The sequence below is a fragment of the Castor canadensis genome, chromosome 6 (genome assembly GCF_047511655.1).
Source record: "Castor canadensis chromosome 6, mCasCan1.hap1v2, whole genome shotgun sequence".
NCBI classification, from domain to species: Eukaryota; Metazoa; Chordata; class Mammalia; order Rodentia; family Castoridae; genus Castor; species Castor canadensis.
The window spans coordinates 122,581,908-122,596,071 of NC_133391.1; the positions used below are offsets into that span (position 1 = coordinate 122,581,908).

General features: G+C 40.3%; 1 protein-coding gene across 12 annotated transcripts in view; it reads right to left on the reverse strand.

Annotated features, from left to right (window-relative positions):
* The window catches only part of Mast4 (microtubule associated serine/threonine kinase family member 4), a 560,147-nt gene that overhangs the window by 291,576 nt on the left and 254,407 nt on the right, over positions 1-14,164 (reverse strand). For 6 of the 12 annotated variants that reach the window (XM_074077364.1, XM_074077363.1, XM_074077367.1 and 3 more), the window contains one exon: positions 4,565-4,639. The exons of the other annotated variants lie outside the window; for them this stretch is intronic. In XM_074077364.1, coding sequence (XP_073933465.1) covers positions 4,565-4,639 — 75 coding nt within the window. The remainder of the gene's footprint in view (positions 1-4,564; positions 4,640-14,164) is intronic. 12 annotated transcript variants of the gene reach the window in all.

A 14,164-nucleotide genomic window follows, 5' to 3' on the forward strand; every position in this document is an offset into this window, starting at 1 on the left:
TGGAACTCAGGCATTTTAATTGGGATTAAAGATAATTTACAGATGGCTGATATAAAAAAAAAACTGAAAACTGTAAACTGCCTCAAAGATTTCTATTAGAAATTTATGATCCCTAAAGTCCTTTATTAAAAAAAGTTTCCATAGTACAACATTTTGTGACTAAAATATTCCCAGAATAATTATGACAGCCAGTCTTTCAATTCCTTCTCCATCTTTCTATGTCCTTAAATATAGTAACAAGTACTGCATCCTCCAAAAAAGAAGAAATTATTCTTTAACACTTGAAATTCCTGGGACTAGGAAGGTGTTAATTACCATCCAGAAATTCCATGCATAATAAGGCTCAAAAATGTAGATAATTTAAAGCCTATCTCCTTAGTGCTTAAAAAAAAAACAACCTATTTTCTTTCAATATGACAGACAAAAACACAATTCCAAATTTTCCATTGCCTTTATTTTACACTATCTATACAATTATGAACTGTGGTCAGGCAGCTTTTTGCTCCTTCTGAACAGTGGGTTTCTAAGGTCTCAAAGACATTTACTCTTCAGATAGGTAAAAATGAAAAAAGGATCAATCCTAAAAGGTTTATAGCAGTGAGAAAAGAAGACCATCTGCTCTGACATAGCTCTGGGCTGAATTTCCCAGCAGGGGAGCCCAAGTTTTATAAATCTCATTCTCATTAGAGAAAGGGAGAGAAATTGCTGAGAATTAGTATAAAGGATTTTCAAGCCCTATAGCAGATTCAAACAAGGTATCAGAAATACGTCCAAGTTTTGGTAGGAGAATTATCTGTGTATTGTGACACTTTGGCTTGTTTTTTTAACGAAAGGTAGAATGCCCAACACGTTCAGCGTTTGAAACATATTAGATGCTCTGCCTACCACTATCTGTTCTCACATGCTCAAGATTTCAATACAATCTTGATGAACCTATTTATTCTGGATCAGCAAAGCTTCCAGTGTAAAATGACAGCTCATGGAGAATAAATCTTCATTTTATGAAGACGTGCTGAAATGCCAGGAGATTTGAAAACTAATCCTCTGTACACTCTCACCTTCTCTTCTGTCCACCAGATCGTGTCCCGATGCTCCCAAGCCAAACTGATCTTTATTTAACAGAAGCCTTTACCAGCTTCACAAATAACAGCCTCGTGGTCTTTGAACTATTATTCCTACTGCCCGTTTTGCTTCATTCTTTGTTCATTTGCTGTGTTAACAGCGTTCCAGCTAGGGGACAGACAGGTGAGCATATTCTCAAACTGAAAGCCACTTTAGATATTCCCAGTGGATAAGCTTAGCCAATTAGAGGAGCATCACTTATCTTTGATCTCCCCATCAGTCACCCTTTACTTTACTCAAATAAAACAGATTTAAAAGCTTGTTTTCCTATACTCAAAGCACAAAAGGCTTTCTAAGGCAAAGCAAAAATTCAGGCTAAAAAAAAAAAAAAAAGCCAACACTTTAAGCAGAAAATGAGTTCTTTATTTCTGGTCCATATCTCTCTCATAGCTTTCAAGTGCTTTCTGTTTTAAAAATTAACTTCTAGTCCATCTGTTGTCTATTACATATTCCAAGTCCTAGATATTAGTAGATGTTAAGCTGATCTTTCACAGTTTAAAATGGTGCTTTTTAATTTACCTGTAGAAGGCTTGGTCCTAGTGCTAAATCTGTCTCTTCCTCTTAAAATAAAGTTATTTGCCTTGCAAAAAAAAATAAATAAATAACATCCACTCAAGACTCTGGTAGAAGTCTGCCTAACAAGGCTTTGCAAGTAATGAAGAATGATACCATTTGTAGAGGGATTTTAGGATTGAGAAATGCCATTCAAAAATCTTAGAGTAAATAGCAAAACACCTCATTTGAAATAGCCTGGTAGAGAAGAAAAACAATTCCATAATTTGATGAAGAGAAAATTTTATACGCTTTCTTCGTTTTGCTGATGAGAAATCCAGAGCAATGGGGCCTCAGAATTAAATAACTACAAAAGGCCACAAATCCCAGTGTACAATGCAAGTCAGTACATTCTTTGTTAGTGGGGAGCTAAATGTTTCTACCTGACTACACTTCTTCTCAGATTGTAGCAGGCAGATTCATGATGAAATCAATGTTCTCAAAAGATCTGGCAGCTGGTTTACCATAAATTGCTATTGACCCCCCCACACACCCAGAACACAGAAACCTGTAATTTGTAGGAATTCTTTACTTCCACTCAGGTTATTTAGTCAAAAATGATACAGTGCAGATTCAAAGCACTGGACACACAGATGCACATTTTCATTTGCCATTTATTGTCCGAGAAACACATCTGCACAGCCCACCATGACTTTTCCCACTTCCCCTTAATATTAGAGATTTCTTTGGAGCTTCTCAAACTACTTCTGCAATAGTTTGAAAAGGAAAGGATCTGACCTTTTAAATCTACCTGGTAACATGGCTGAACCAATTCACAAAGCACATTAAGGCACCAGATATCTTCTTCATAGCAGTTTAATAAGTTCCTCTGAAAGTTTATATAGAAAAAGAAGCCATGATTCTTGCTCAAAACTCAAAACTAAATGGAACAACAACAACAAAAAGCCTTTTACCACCAATAGAAGAAAAACTAACACAGTGCATAGTGAGGCATGGTATTTCTGAAATGCTAAGACAGAATGAAATGAATACAAGACAAGAGAAGGAGGAGGAAGAAGGCACAGGCTGTTGTTTCATTAAAGCATCAGGGACCAAGAGGAGCATGCTCTAACAGATGTGCTTAACTCTCATAGTGGTTTAGAGCCTCATTAGTTGAGACTCGTAGGTAGGGTCCAAGAAGGGCCTGATGTACTGTGAGCTGTCCTCCACACAAGTGAGATTCACATCTTACACGGTAAAATCATCAGATGTACTCAAAGCTAGTTTGTCTCCCCCCACAAATATCAACAGAACATACATGACTTCATCATAAGGCTTCTGGGTTTTCATTGGTGAAGTCAAAACACAAAGTCAGTGGCTTGCTGGTCACATGGTAGATGTTAAAAACAGCATTTGCTTGTGGGTATTTGGTATGTGTAATATTTAAACAAGTGAATTGGAAAGATCTTTAAAAATATCCTCCAACCCTCCCATGAGCTGGGCACAAGAATCCAGAAATGCCTGTAACCTGTTCCCCTAGAAATGACACCTGAGATTCGAATGATAGGTGGCCTATGTCTAGCAACTAGTGATCCCTGTGCTTGGTTCACACTAGAGGTAAGAGAACACTGCCATGGAAAAACTGTCACATTGACTTGAATGAGACTTTCCAGAAAGATTTAACCAGAATGCTTTAAAGGGTCAGAGATCTGGGACTTCACCGAGTTACAGGACAAGGTTCATGAAGGCTTTGTTCTGTTGACCAATAAAATGTGTTTAATAAGAGTTTTTGTGCAGTAGAATTGGCCTGAGACACCTGCAGCTGATGTGTTTATCAACAGTTCACCCAAAAACTCAGCCACACTTCTGGTGGTTACTGCTAAATGTCAAAGGGTTCAGCATGACCAAATGGCTTAAGACTATTTCCACATACACGTTATTACTAAAACACTGAAGCCAACCCACACCAGCTTAGTAAAATTTCAGAAGCCTACTTTTTTTTTCAAGGGGGTTGAGTACTGGGGTTTGATCTCAGTGCCTTGCACTTGAGCCACACTTCTAGCCTTTTCTGCTTGCAGATTATTTTTCAGATAGGGTCTTGATTTTTGTCTGGGGCTGGCCTTAGACCATGATCCTCCTAACTATCTCTCCAGCACAACTGGGATTATAGGCAAGATACGCCATGTCCAGCTTGCTTGAGATGAGGTCTTAATTACTTTTTAACTGGGCTGTCTTTGAACCACATCCCCCACTCCCAACTTCCGCCATCTCTACCTCGCATGTTAAGCAAGCTGTCACCGAACTTCATTCCCAGCCCTTTATAAGTCAACTGGTATAGACAATCATTACAAATTTAAAATAGCTAAATTCACAAGTAAATATATTGAAAACATATAAATGACACTCAAAACAGATGAACTGTCTAATTATTTTGCTACATCTTCCCTCCCCCCACCTTGGCAGTACTGGGGTTTGAACTCAGGGCCTCCCACTTGCCAGGCTGGAACTCTGCCAGTTGAGCCATTCCACTATCCTCTCCTTTGCTACATTCTTGTAGAGGTTACATCTGCAGTAGACAAAGTATACAATAACAACATAACATAATTATATTATAATGTTCTACTGGGTATCTTTTCCCAGCTCTGAGTTCAATGTCATCACACAGGTACTTGGAATTGCCCATGGTAGGAGTATGTCCACCAGGGAAACCAGCAAATGTTCCAAATCAGGGCTTGGTTTTGCTTTCAGGGCTGCTTGTTAAACACTTATCAGAACACCACTGGTTTGTACAGATCTGAATTAACAGAGAAGATTTTGCCTCTGCCTCTTCTTCATATCCATATTCTAAAACCATCAAAAATTCAGTATAAGTAAAACCCCTCAGTCCCATTTACTTCAGAGACCATATCACCATGCATGCCTGCCACCCAGAGTGACAGGACACACTCACTTTTGAAGCAGCTGGGTCCACTAGTCTCTGGCGATGTCGAGCTGAGTTGAAATGGCTCTTCGGAGGCTGCCCTTCCTGACAGTGAATGGAAGATGAGAAATGAACGACAGGTGGGAGGGGAGAAAGTGGGGCGTGGACGATGGGAAAATGGCCAGAACAGGGAGAGGGACAATGTTAAACAGCACTGTACTTTGTTTTTGCTAAAAATCTAAGAACAAAAACACGCCACACATTCCCCCACAAAGATGCATGCTATGTACAAGTCATTTGTTAAAAACAGCTTTGTATATGCATTTGTGGATAAAGTCACGAACAACACTCAGGATTCAGATTTCCCAGCAAATCTTCATTCTCGTATTAGCTGATCATTTTCTCTAATTATATCTCAAGCATGGTCAAGGAAAACTGGGACACAATTTCCCTGAACTTTTAAGTTCGTCTTGCTAAAACAGCAGAAGGCACTACAGAGCTTTCTTTGGGTTAGATTTGCCGTCCATCTGGATCCCACCCAAATGACATAGGAACCACAGTCCTCAAAAGTTCAAAAGCCTCCTGCCTTAGAAGTGTCTCTTTCCACCATCCTGGTAGAATTCATCTCTGGCAGCCACGAATCACTCTGCCCACTAAATGCATGTTACATTTTGTTGGCTCGTAAAGAGATTTAGGTCAAGTTTATAATGTAAGTATATGTAAAAGAGTGATCCCTTTTTTATGAAATACAGGGGAAGGATTAACACTTCCCATGACTCATTCCACCCAAGGTACTAACTATATTTTAACTAAGTTTAGAATGGAGCCTCTGTAAATGGTGTACAGCTTCACTTCTCCATCTTTCTAAACTGCACAATAGTGTACAAGAATTTAAGAGGCAAGCATTCCTCCCCTGTGAGCATCAGCTTTCCGGACAATGAGATGAACATGGAGAGATGGTTTCACACACCTCTGTGCTTAGAGGCCCTGATGCAAATGAGAGAAGCAACTCTCATTCCCCAAAAACTATTAACAAAGGCCCTTCTCCTCAGGTAAAAAAGCAATGTCTACATTTTGGAACTTAAAAAAGCTTTCTTCTTTCTAGGAATAACAGTTCTATTACTTTTAAGACACATATCAATCACACCCACTTGAGTTGCCAATAGTCACTGCTCAGTGTCCACAGTACAATGCTTACCTTACAAAAAAGGAAATCTCGTAAGTAGCAGATTGCAAATCACAATTACAGTTTTTACTCTCTAGAAACTTCCCTCCTAACATGCATTCTTTCTCTAACCTCTTCTAAAAATAATGCAAGAAAATAGTCTTGAAACTCAGCTGGCCTAGAAAGTGCATCAACGCTTTAACAGCAGAAATGATATTCATCAACTCACTAAATATTTGGGAAAAAAAAACCAAACATGAGTTTGGCTTATTGAACATGGTTTCTCAATAAGTTTTACATGAGGTATATATATGGTTTTTGGAAAAATAATCATACATTATTTAGCTTGACTATTTGAAAATTATCCTTTGTGTTTAGTGGTTTATCAGAATGGGGTTTTAATGCTTTTTTGTCTTCTCCCTAAAAGAAGTTACCAAATATAAACAAATAGTTATCTTCATTAATATAGCTGGAGGACTCTCCACCCTTGTTAACCTCCTCATGGAATGATTACAACTGATTTAACAGTTCCAATGCATGGGGCCAAGCTCCCACACATCAGGAAAAAAAAATTAATCTCAGCCTTAAATACACAATTAGAGTCAATGGGCAAATTAACTAAATCCTGGGCCTGGGGTTTATGGCTCTTCTTCTGACTCCAAGGTGAAAATGTTATCTTTTTTTAATTAGCTAATTATACCATGAACTCAGCAGGAAGCAGATGTTGATATTAAACCTGAGCTCTGAATCTCAAACTCCTGCTTGGTGGAAGTCTGGTTTCAGAGCAAGCACGTCCTTGGAGAGGTGGGCTCGTGGAACCTGGTCTCCACCGGACCTCATTTATCATCGAGTACAATGAATCTGTAACAACAGGCTACTTGCGATGAACAAGAAGGTCTATGAAATAATCAATGTAGTTACACAGAGATTCCAGCCATATATCTTAATAGAAACCAATGAAAAGCCTGGAGGATTAATGTCATTTTAATGAATTGCATACAGAGTGAAAATAGAGGAATTGTGAACAGCTCACAGCAAGTTTTTCTCCATCTGACTCTCATCTTAGACTTAAACGAACATTAATTTTCAATGCAATAGTCACACTGTATTCAATTGCTTAAAAAATGTTTTTGGTTTACTGTTCATATATTCTACTTAATTAAGTGGTCCTCAGACTGTGGAAAGGTGCACACAGCTGGATCCTAGAAAGAACCCCTGAGAACTTCTTCATTACCAGGGAGATTCTCATTGAAAAACTTTCTCTTTTATCCAGTCTTGTTACTTACCAAATCTCCTGACGTATTCAGGAGTGGCATAAACAATGCATCTTTAAGTTTAGTCAATTAACTACAGCCATCTCACTTCAATTACACAGTAACTCTTTTTTGGGGGGTGGTGGTACTGGGGATGGAACCTGGGTCCTCATGCACTCTACCATGGAGTTAAATCCCCAACCAGTACATTGCACATTTAAAGAAAGTAAACAGAGCTGTTATAAATGGTTTTTCAAGAAATCTATTTCTCTACATGCTATGGCTTGAATGTGTCCCCCAAAAGTTCTTTTGTTGGAAACTAACTCCCCAACTTCGTATGTTAAAGGTACTTGCAGTGGAGCCTGTGAGAGGCTTCATGATGACAATAGCAGCTTTCTAAGGAAAGGATGAGAGATCTGGGTTGGCACACTGCTCTCTGTCACCATGTTATGATGCAGCAGGAAGGCTCTTACCAGATGCCTACCAAGCAGATGGCTGCACCATGTTGGACTTCCTTGCTCCAGACCATCAGTCTCAAACTTGCATCCTTATAAATTACCCAGTCTCAGGTATTTTGACACAGCACAGAAAAGGGGGTAAGGCAATGTCTATAAATTTGCATATGTTGTTTTCTGTACTCATGAAAAACATTAAATTTTATCACTCATGCCAACACTAAAGGCAAAATTTGTGACTTCATTTTCTTTTCTCAAATTCTAAGTCCCAAGAATCTGTTTCTCCTCTTAAATGACAGATCCTGGTTTCTGTCATTCCAGATTGACACATCAGTCTCCAGGTACCATTTACTTCCTGGCTAATGACATCACCATCAGCAAATAACAGATTAGACCTGGCGAGTCCCATAGGGCTCTTAGCTGAATGACTTATTTCCATTGGCAAGAGGAGGGTCTTCACTGCAAAGAGCTGGAGAAGGGGAGCCTGGAGAGTAGAAATCCTCACCGTTAACTATGGGGAAACAGAAGCACATTGTAATTTTGCTTAGGTGAGCTCAACCCAAATCATTTTGCTAGGATAACCACAGGTAATGAAAGTAGCGGCCCTCAGTTATGTAAATAAACTATTAGAGAATGACAAGAGAAGAGGTGACGTGTGTGTAAGGGGTAAGCCTAATGAGACACATTTCACCTCTATCCTAAATGCTCTCACCAAGCCTTCACTTGGAAGATAAGTTGCTTTAGAAATTACTAACATCACTTAATGTTACAGGTCATACTTTTCAAAGAAATTATTGCTCCCTTAGCATTGCAGACCTGATAGCTTAATACTATAGCCTAATTTGCATCACGTAAACATATTTACAAGAATATTCTGTGGAAAACAATACATTAGGCGTGAAATAATGAGTGCCCAATGAATTTAGTTGCTAACGGCAGACTATTTATAAAACCTAATTCTTTAAATCAGGTATAAGTTACTCTATCTCAAAATGAAAGTCACAAGGAAAATTTAAAACTAAGTGTATCTATAATTTTGGCACGAGTCTCATTTTTGAAAAATCTATCATTAGACATTTCCAGCCTAGAGATTTTAACATAAAAAAAAAAAGAAAACCACATAATGGATCATAAAATGTTTCAAAGGCTCCTAGACAACTTCTTAAAGTGTACTCAAAATAGTTTTAATTCTAAAAATAATCATATGCATTCTCAGAGAAGAATAAACTTCTTCACCCAACTTGGAGATAGTTCTTGTCTGTAATAAATATTTTTCACCCCCAATCAAAGCTCTTTCTAAACACCATGCTTAAATACAACAAATGTGTTACAAATCGAACATCAGTGGAGCAATCTAAGACCTGGCAAAGTCAAACCACCCCATGAAAAATGAACTGACTGATAGACTCTAATGATTATCAAGCATATCAAATTAGGGATCAGAAACCCCCAATGGACGTGTATCATTTGAAATGTATCATTTGGATGGAATGCATAATTTGAAAGATAGAGCACACATTTTATTATGCTATCACAGGTGTCTAAAACCTGTGGAACTAATCACACAATAATTGATGAAAACCTCCATGATTAATAACATTGTAAAAAGGACAGAGGATCATTTTTTTTCCTCATCTTCTTTGAAAGGTTTTTTGAATTAACTCAAAAGGTGAGTCACCAAACTGGAATAGGGAAAGGATCCCCAACCTCTGAAAACAGAACCTGAAATGGTTTGTTCTAGTTTTTTTAAAAAATCACTGTAGTGGTTACTCCAGAGGCACCTGCACACCCATGTTTATTGCAGCACTATTCACAATAGCCAAGTTAGGGAAACAGCCAAGATGCCCCACCACTGATGAATGGATTAAGAAAATGTGGTATCTATACACAATGGAATTCTATGCAGCCATGAAGAAGAACGAAATGTCATCATTCGCTGGTAAATGGATGGAATTGGAGAACATCATTCTGAGTGAGGTTAGCCTGGCCCAAAAGACCAAAAATCGTATGTTCTCCCTCATATGTGGACATTAGATCAAGGGCAAACACAACAAGGGGATTGGACTATGAGCACATGATAAAAGCGAGAGCACACAAGGAAGGGGTGAGGATAGGTAAGACACCTAAAAAACTAGCTAGCATTTGTTGCCCTTAACGCAGAGAAACTAAAGCAGATACCTTAAAGCAACTGAGGCCAATAGGAAAAGGGGAACAGGTACTAGAGAAAAGGTTAGATCAAAAAGAATCAACCTAGAAGGTAACACCCACGCACAGGAAATCAATGTGAGTCAATGCCCTGTATAGCTATCCTTATCTCAACCAGCACAAACCCTTGTTCCTTCCTATTATTGCTTATACTCTCTCTACAACAAAATTAGAAATAAGGGCAAAATAGTTTCTGCTGGGTATTGAGGCAGGGGGAGAGGGAGGGGGCGGAGTGGGTGGTAAGGGAGGGGGTGGGGGCAGGGGGGAGAAATGAACCAAGCCTTGTATGCACATATGAATAATAAAAGAAAAATGAAAAAAAAAATCACTGTAGTGCTCATACTTTACATCATGAAGTCATCTGCCACTACTACCATCATTCTATTTCCCAATCGATCCTACTTTTTTTAAAAACAAATGCTGGTCTCTATCAATTAAATTGACAACATGGCCTGCAGCTAAAATATGAGCTAAGGGGGCTGAAGGTGTAGCTCAGTGGTAGAGCACCAGTTTAGTATGGGGAGGCTCTGGGGTCAGTACCAGCATTAAGAAAGAAAGACACCAGCAATACGGAATTACAGGACACACTAACAACTTCCTTTTTACTTGATTTGCTCTGTAAAGGTACTTCCCAATAAGGCTCCATTCTGAAGTACTGGGAATTAAGACATCAACATATTTTGGGGAACAATTCAACCCATAAAACTACTCAAATCATCAAAACTCCAGCAAAAGCCTCATATCTCCGTTCCATGGCTTTTAGTCTCTGTATGTAGTATATCCTCCCAAGGGCAAATAAAGCTACTCTAATAAAACATAAACCATGTCGCTCCCCTCCAAGCCTCCAGTCTTTCCCTCCCACTCACTCAAAATCTTCCCATGGCCCACAAAGCCATGAGTGATCCAGCCCTGGCTACTCGTCGGACTCACTATTTCCAGCTCCCCTTTCTCACTTCATTCAGGCCACACCAGTCTTGTGATGTTCCCAGCGTTCTCTGTCTAGCCACTTTCTCTCCTCAGGCTCCCTGGGGTTCCCTTCACTTTCACTCTCTAGGCTGGCAAAGCATGCCTATTTGCTTCATTCGGGAAGGCGCCTATGTCCCCTCATATCCTGGAAGGATCCCTGGCCCCATCACTTCCCTTCTCCTCTTCCTTTATTTCATGACACTTGTGATGATATGTCATTATAAGATATTTGGTTTTGTCTACCCTTCTATAGCACCCAAGGCCAGGAACTCTCATTTGCTTTCTTCCTGATATTCAGTTGATGTTCAATAAATACTTACTAAACCAATAAGTGAAGCAAACTTACAAATACACAACACAGAGTTACAAGCCATGAGCTCTACCACACCTAGTGTTTCAGTCAGGAATCCTGCAGGACACAGATGGCACTCTCAGGCTGGGTGGTTTGAGAAGTATTTCAGGGAGGGCTTTCCTACCCCTAGGCCTCAGAAAAAAAGGGTAGGGAGCTGCTTCTAGAACCTAAAGAAGAGTGCTGGGTAGCAAGGGTCACCTGAAAGGTGCCCTTACTTTGAGGACAGCATCAGCTAGCCTGTGCTTGGACCACAGGGAGGGGGACAGCATCAGCCAGCCTGTGCTAGGACCACAGGGAGGGAGCCAGGGAGCAATGGCCTTCATTATGTTCTCTGTTCTGCCTCCTTTCCTCCAGTCTCCTGCTGGTATCTCCATGCTGCGCCAAACCCAACCAGATACCAGAGGCTGAGGAGCCCTTTGGTAGAGAGGTCAGTTGAGGACATGGGAAGAGGAGACAGGGGAGAGAGAAGAAGGAAGGATGAGAAATAGGGAGGATGGGGGAGAGAAATAACTATAGAGAGAGTGAGACATAGGGAAAAGTGCAGTGACCTCAAGGTCAAAGAAAAAAACAGAAAACACTCGTGCACCACTGAACAAGAGTAAACAGCAATTGAAGGCTCTGCTTCCCTCATCCTTCCTCAGCCCAGCCCCAGTTTCTTAACCTTCCTCTGCTGCTTTACCTTCAAAGCTGCTCTTGCTTGTCCAGAAGCACTGTGGTTGTGTCCAAGTGTCTGATGGGAGGAGAAGCAAAGAATTGGAGCAGAAAAGCCACACAATACTTTTCTTCTCTGGCTCTCACTTCCCAGAAACGCTGAGGAGGCAAACTAGATATTATGTGTGAAGCCCACATATCTAATCATAGGATTTCTCTTTTGTCAAGGTTTCACATTAATGTAATTCTTGTGGGCCTGCAGTTGCGAGACAGAAGAAAACCCTGGGATTGGATTCCTGATGAAATTCTTCCTTTGAATTCAAATTTACTTCCTTCCCTACACTGGTATACTTCAATTTGCTTTTCAAAGTTATTCAACATTAGGGAAGTATCTAAGTCAGTCTGCAGAGAATCTGCTGAGGTATCACGCAGCGGGGAGGCCTGGCATTCTCTGAGGATTAGTGGGAAGAGGAGATCTCACCAAGACAAGTTTCCTCTGGGCCACTGCCTGGTAGCAAAAGCCACCCGTGTTACTTGACCTTCCTGCATCTCAGCACGCAGGCTTGGGGGTAGGATGGTCTAAAATTCTAAAAGCCTGTTAGAAAGCTAGCTCAAAATTGAAAGATTAAAAAAAAAAAAAATCCAGGAACTGGGTGTGATGGCTCACGCCTGCAATCCCAGCTACTCGGGAGGCAGAGATCAGGAGGATCATGATTTGAAGCCAGCCACAGGTGGAAAAAGTTAGCAAGACCCCGTCTTACTCAATAAGCCAGGTAGGCATAGGTAGGAGGATATCTGTGCCAGGCCACACTGGGCAAAAAAGTGAGACCCTATCTGAAAAATAATTTAAAGCAAGAAGGATTCAAAGTGTGGCTCACGCAGTAAAGCACTTGCCTAGCAACTGCAATTCCCTGAGTCCAAACCCCAGTACTTCTATATATCTCCTAGTTTTATAAATGAATAAATTCAATTATTGGGTCCATGTCATAGTTCAAATTTCTTGTAGGCTTTAAAATATATGCGTTTGGGGACTCATAGTATTGACAAGCTGTTTAAATATATTTATATTTGCTGCTATTGATAGAGAAATGTTTGGGTCTTAGACCACACTACACCCATCAGTCAATGATCCTCTGTTAGAGCATTTCAGAACGTTATATATCGATTCAAATTAATGAATTTTATGCCAAAGACCAGTTAACATATTTTACCATAGACAATAAGTTTATGGATATAATTACTGACCTGAGCTCCAAAAACAGCACAATTACACTGCAGCACATGTGTCAACCCACTTAAGTCACTTCAATTTAGAAAAAAAATCGAATGATATCACATGCCACACATTTTTAATGAGAAAAAATTACAAGATACCCAAATTAAGAGCACCAATTTTCCACAGGGAAATCTGGGGGGAAAATGTTTTAGGTAAACCAATTTTCTGAAAGCAAAATAGAAATTTCAACATAGCTCTGAGTTGTACCCAAAGCAAATTATTGCCAACAAGTAATATAGCTCTGATAATGAAGCAGGGGACATGCCAGACTCCTCAAAGCCGTTCTGATGTGCTTCATCTGTTCAGTGGGCAGGAGGCAAATGGCCAGGATCCCAGGAATGGGGAGGAAGCCCAGCTTTGAAAATTGGGGGAGGACACAGTGTAAACTACCTCTCTCATCCAGCACTTACTTTCACACAGATTCTTATGTGGAACAGATTCCTGGAAATACCCACGCCTCCCCCACACACTGTAATTACAGAAGCGGATACCTAACATGGTACTGTTGGCGAGGAATATGATGGTGACCGTGGCTTCTACCAGGAGCGTGAACACTGCAGGTTCTTGGGTGGGGTGGGTGGATGAAATGGTGTCTTATCACTTCCACTTATTAATAAGGCTCTGAGCCTAGAAGACATGAACTTTGCAGACACTAAACAAATACAAACAAAAGCCTCCTCGTGTTCAGGTCACATGGTCACAGTTTTATTCTCTACTCTTTAGCTAAAACCTACTTTTACCTGGAGAATATAAAAACTGGCACTCTGGCTTTTCCATGGTAGTTCTGTGGCTATGCTTTGCCCTGAGGGGTAGACACAGTGTGTGTGAAAGGCACATCTAGCATAGGAGACAATCTCTGAAAAACCCCTAGCTACTTGCATTGCCAGCCCTGCATGCCTAGCAGAGCCTCAGTTTCCCTATCTGTAAACTAAGGCTATAATGGTTACCTCCAAAGGGTTGCGAGATAAATAAGACACATTCAGCACGTGCCTGGTGTGAGTATACACTTAACAAATGTTGGTCATTTGTGATACAGAGGGTCTGAACATTTTCTACATTTTTGAACAGATAGCAGCCGAGCCTACACAGAGATTTCACTTCCCCACCCCCAAATCCCAGGCTTTGTCTCAGATGCCCTATCTTAACCTAAAGGAATCACCTGTAGCAGAGGGATACGACAGTAACCTCTCATCACCCACTTAAAGTAAAGCTGGGCTAAGGGCTCTGGAAATAACTGGACAGTGACTGGACGTCGATGGCTGCAGAGCCTGCCCCTGACCTCCAACCTCAGGCACTGCTTTCTGCTC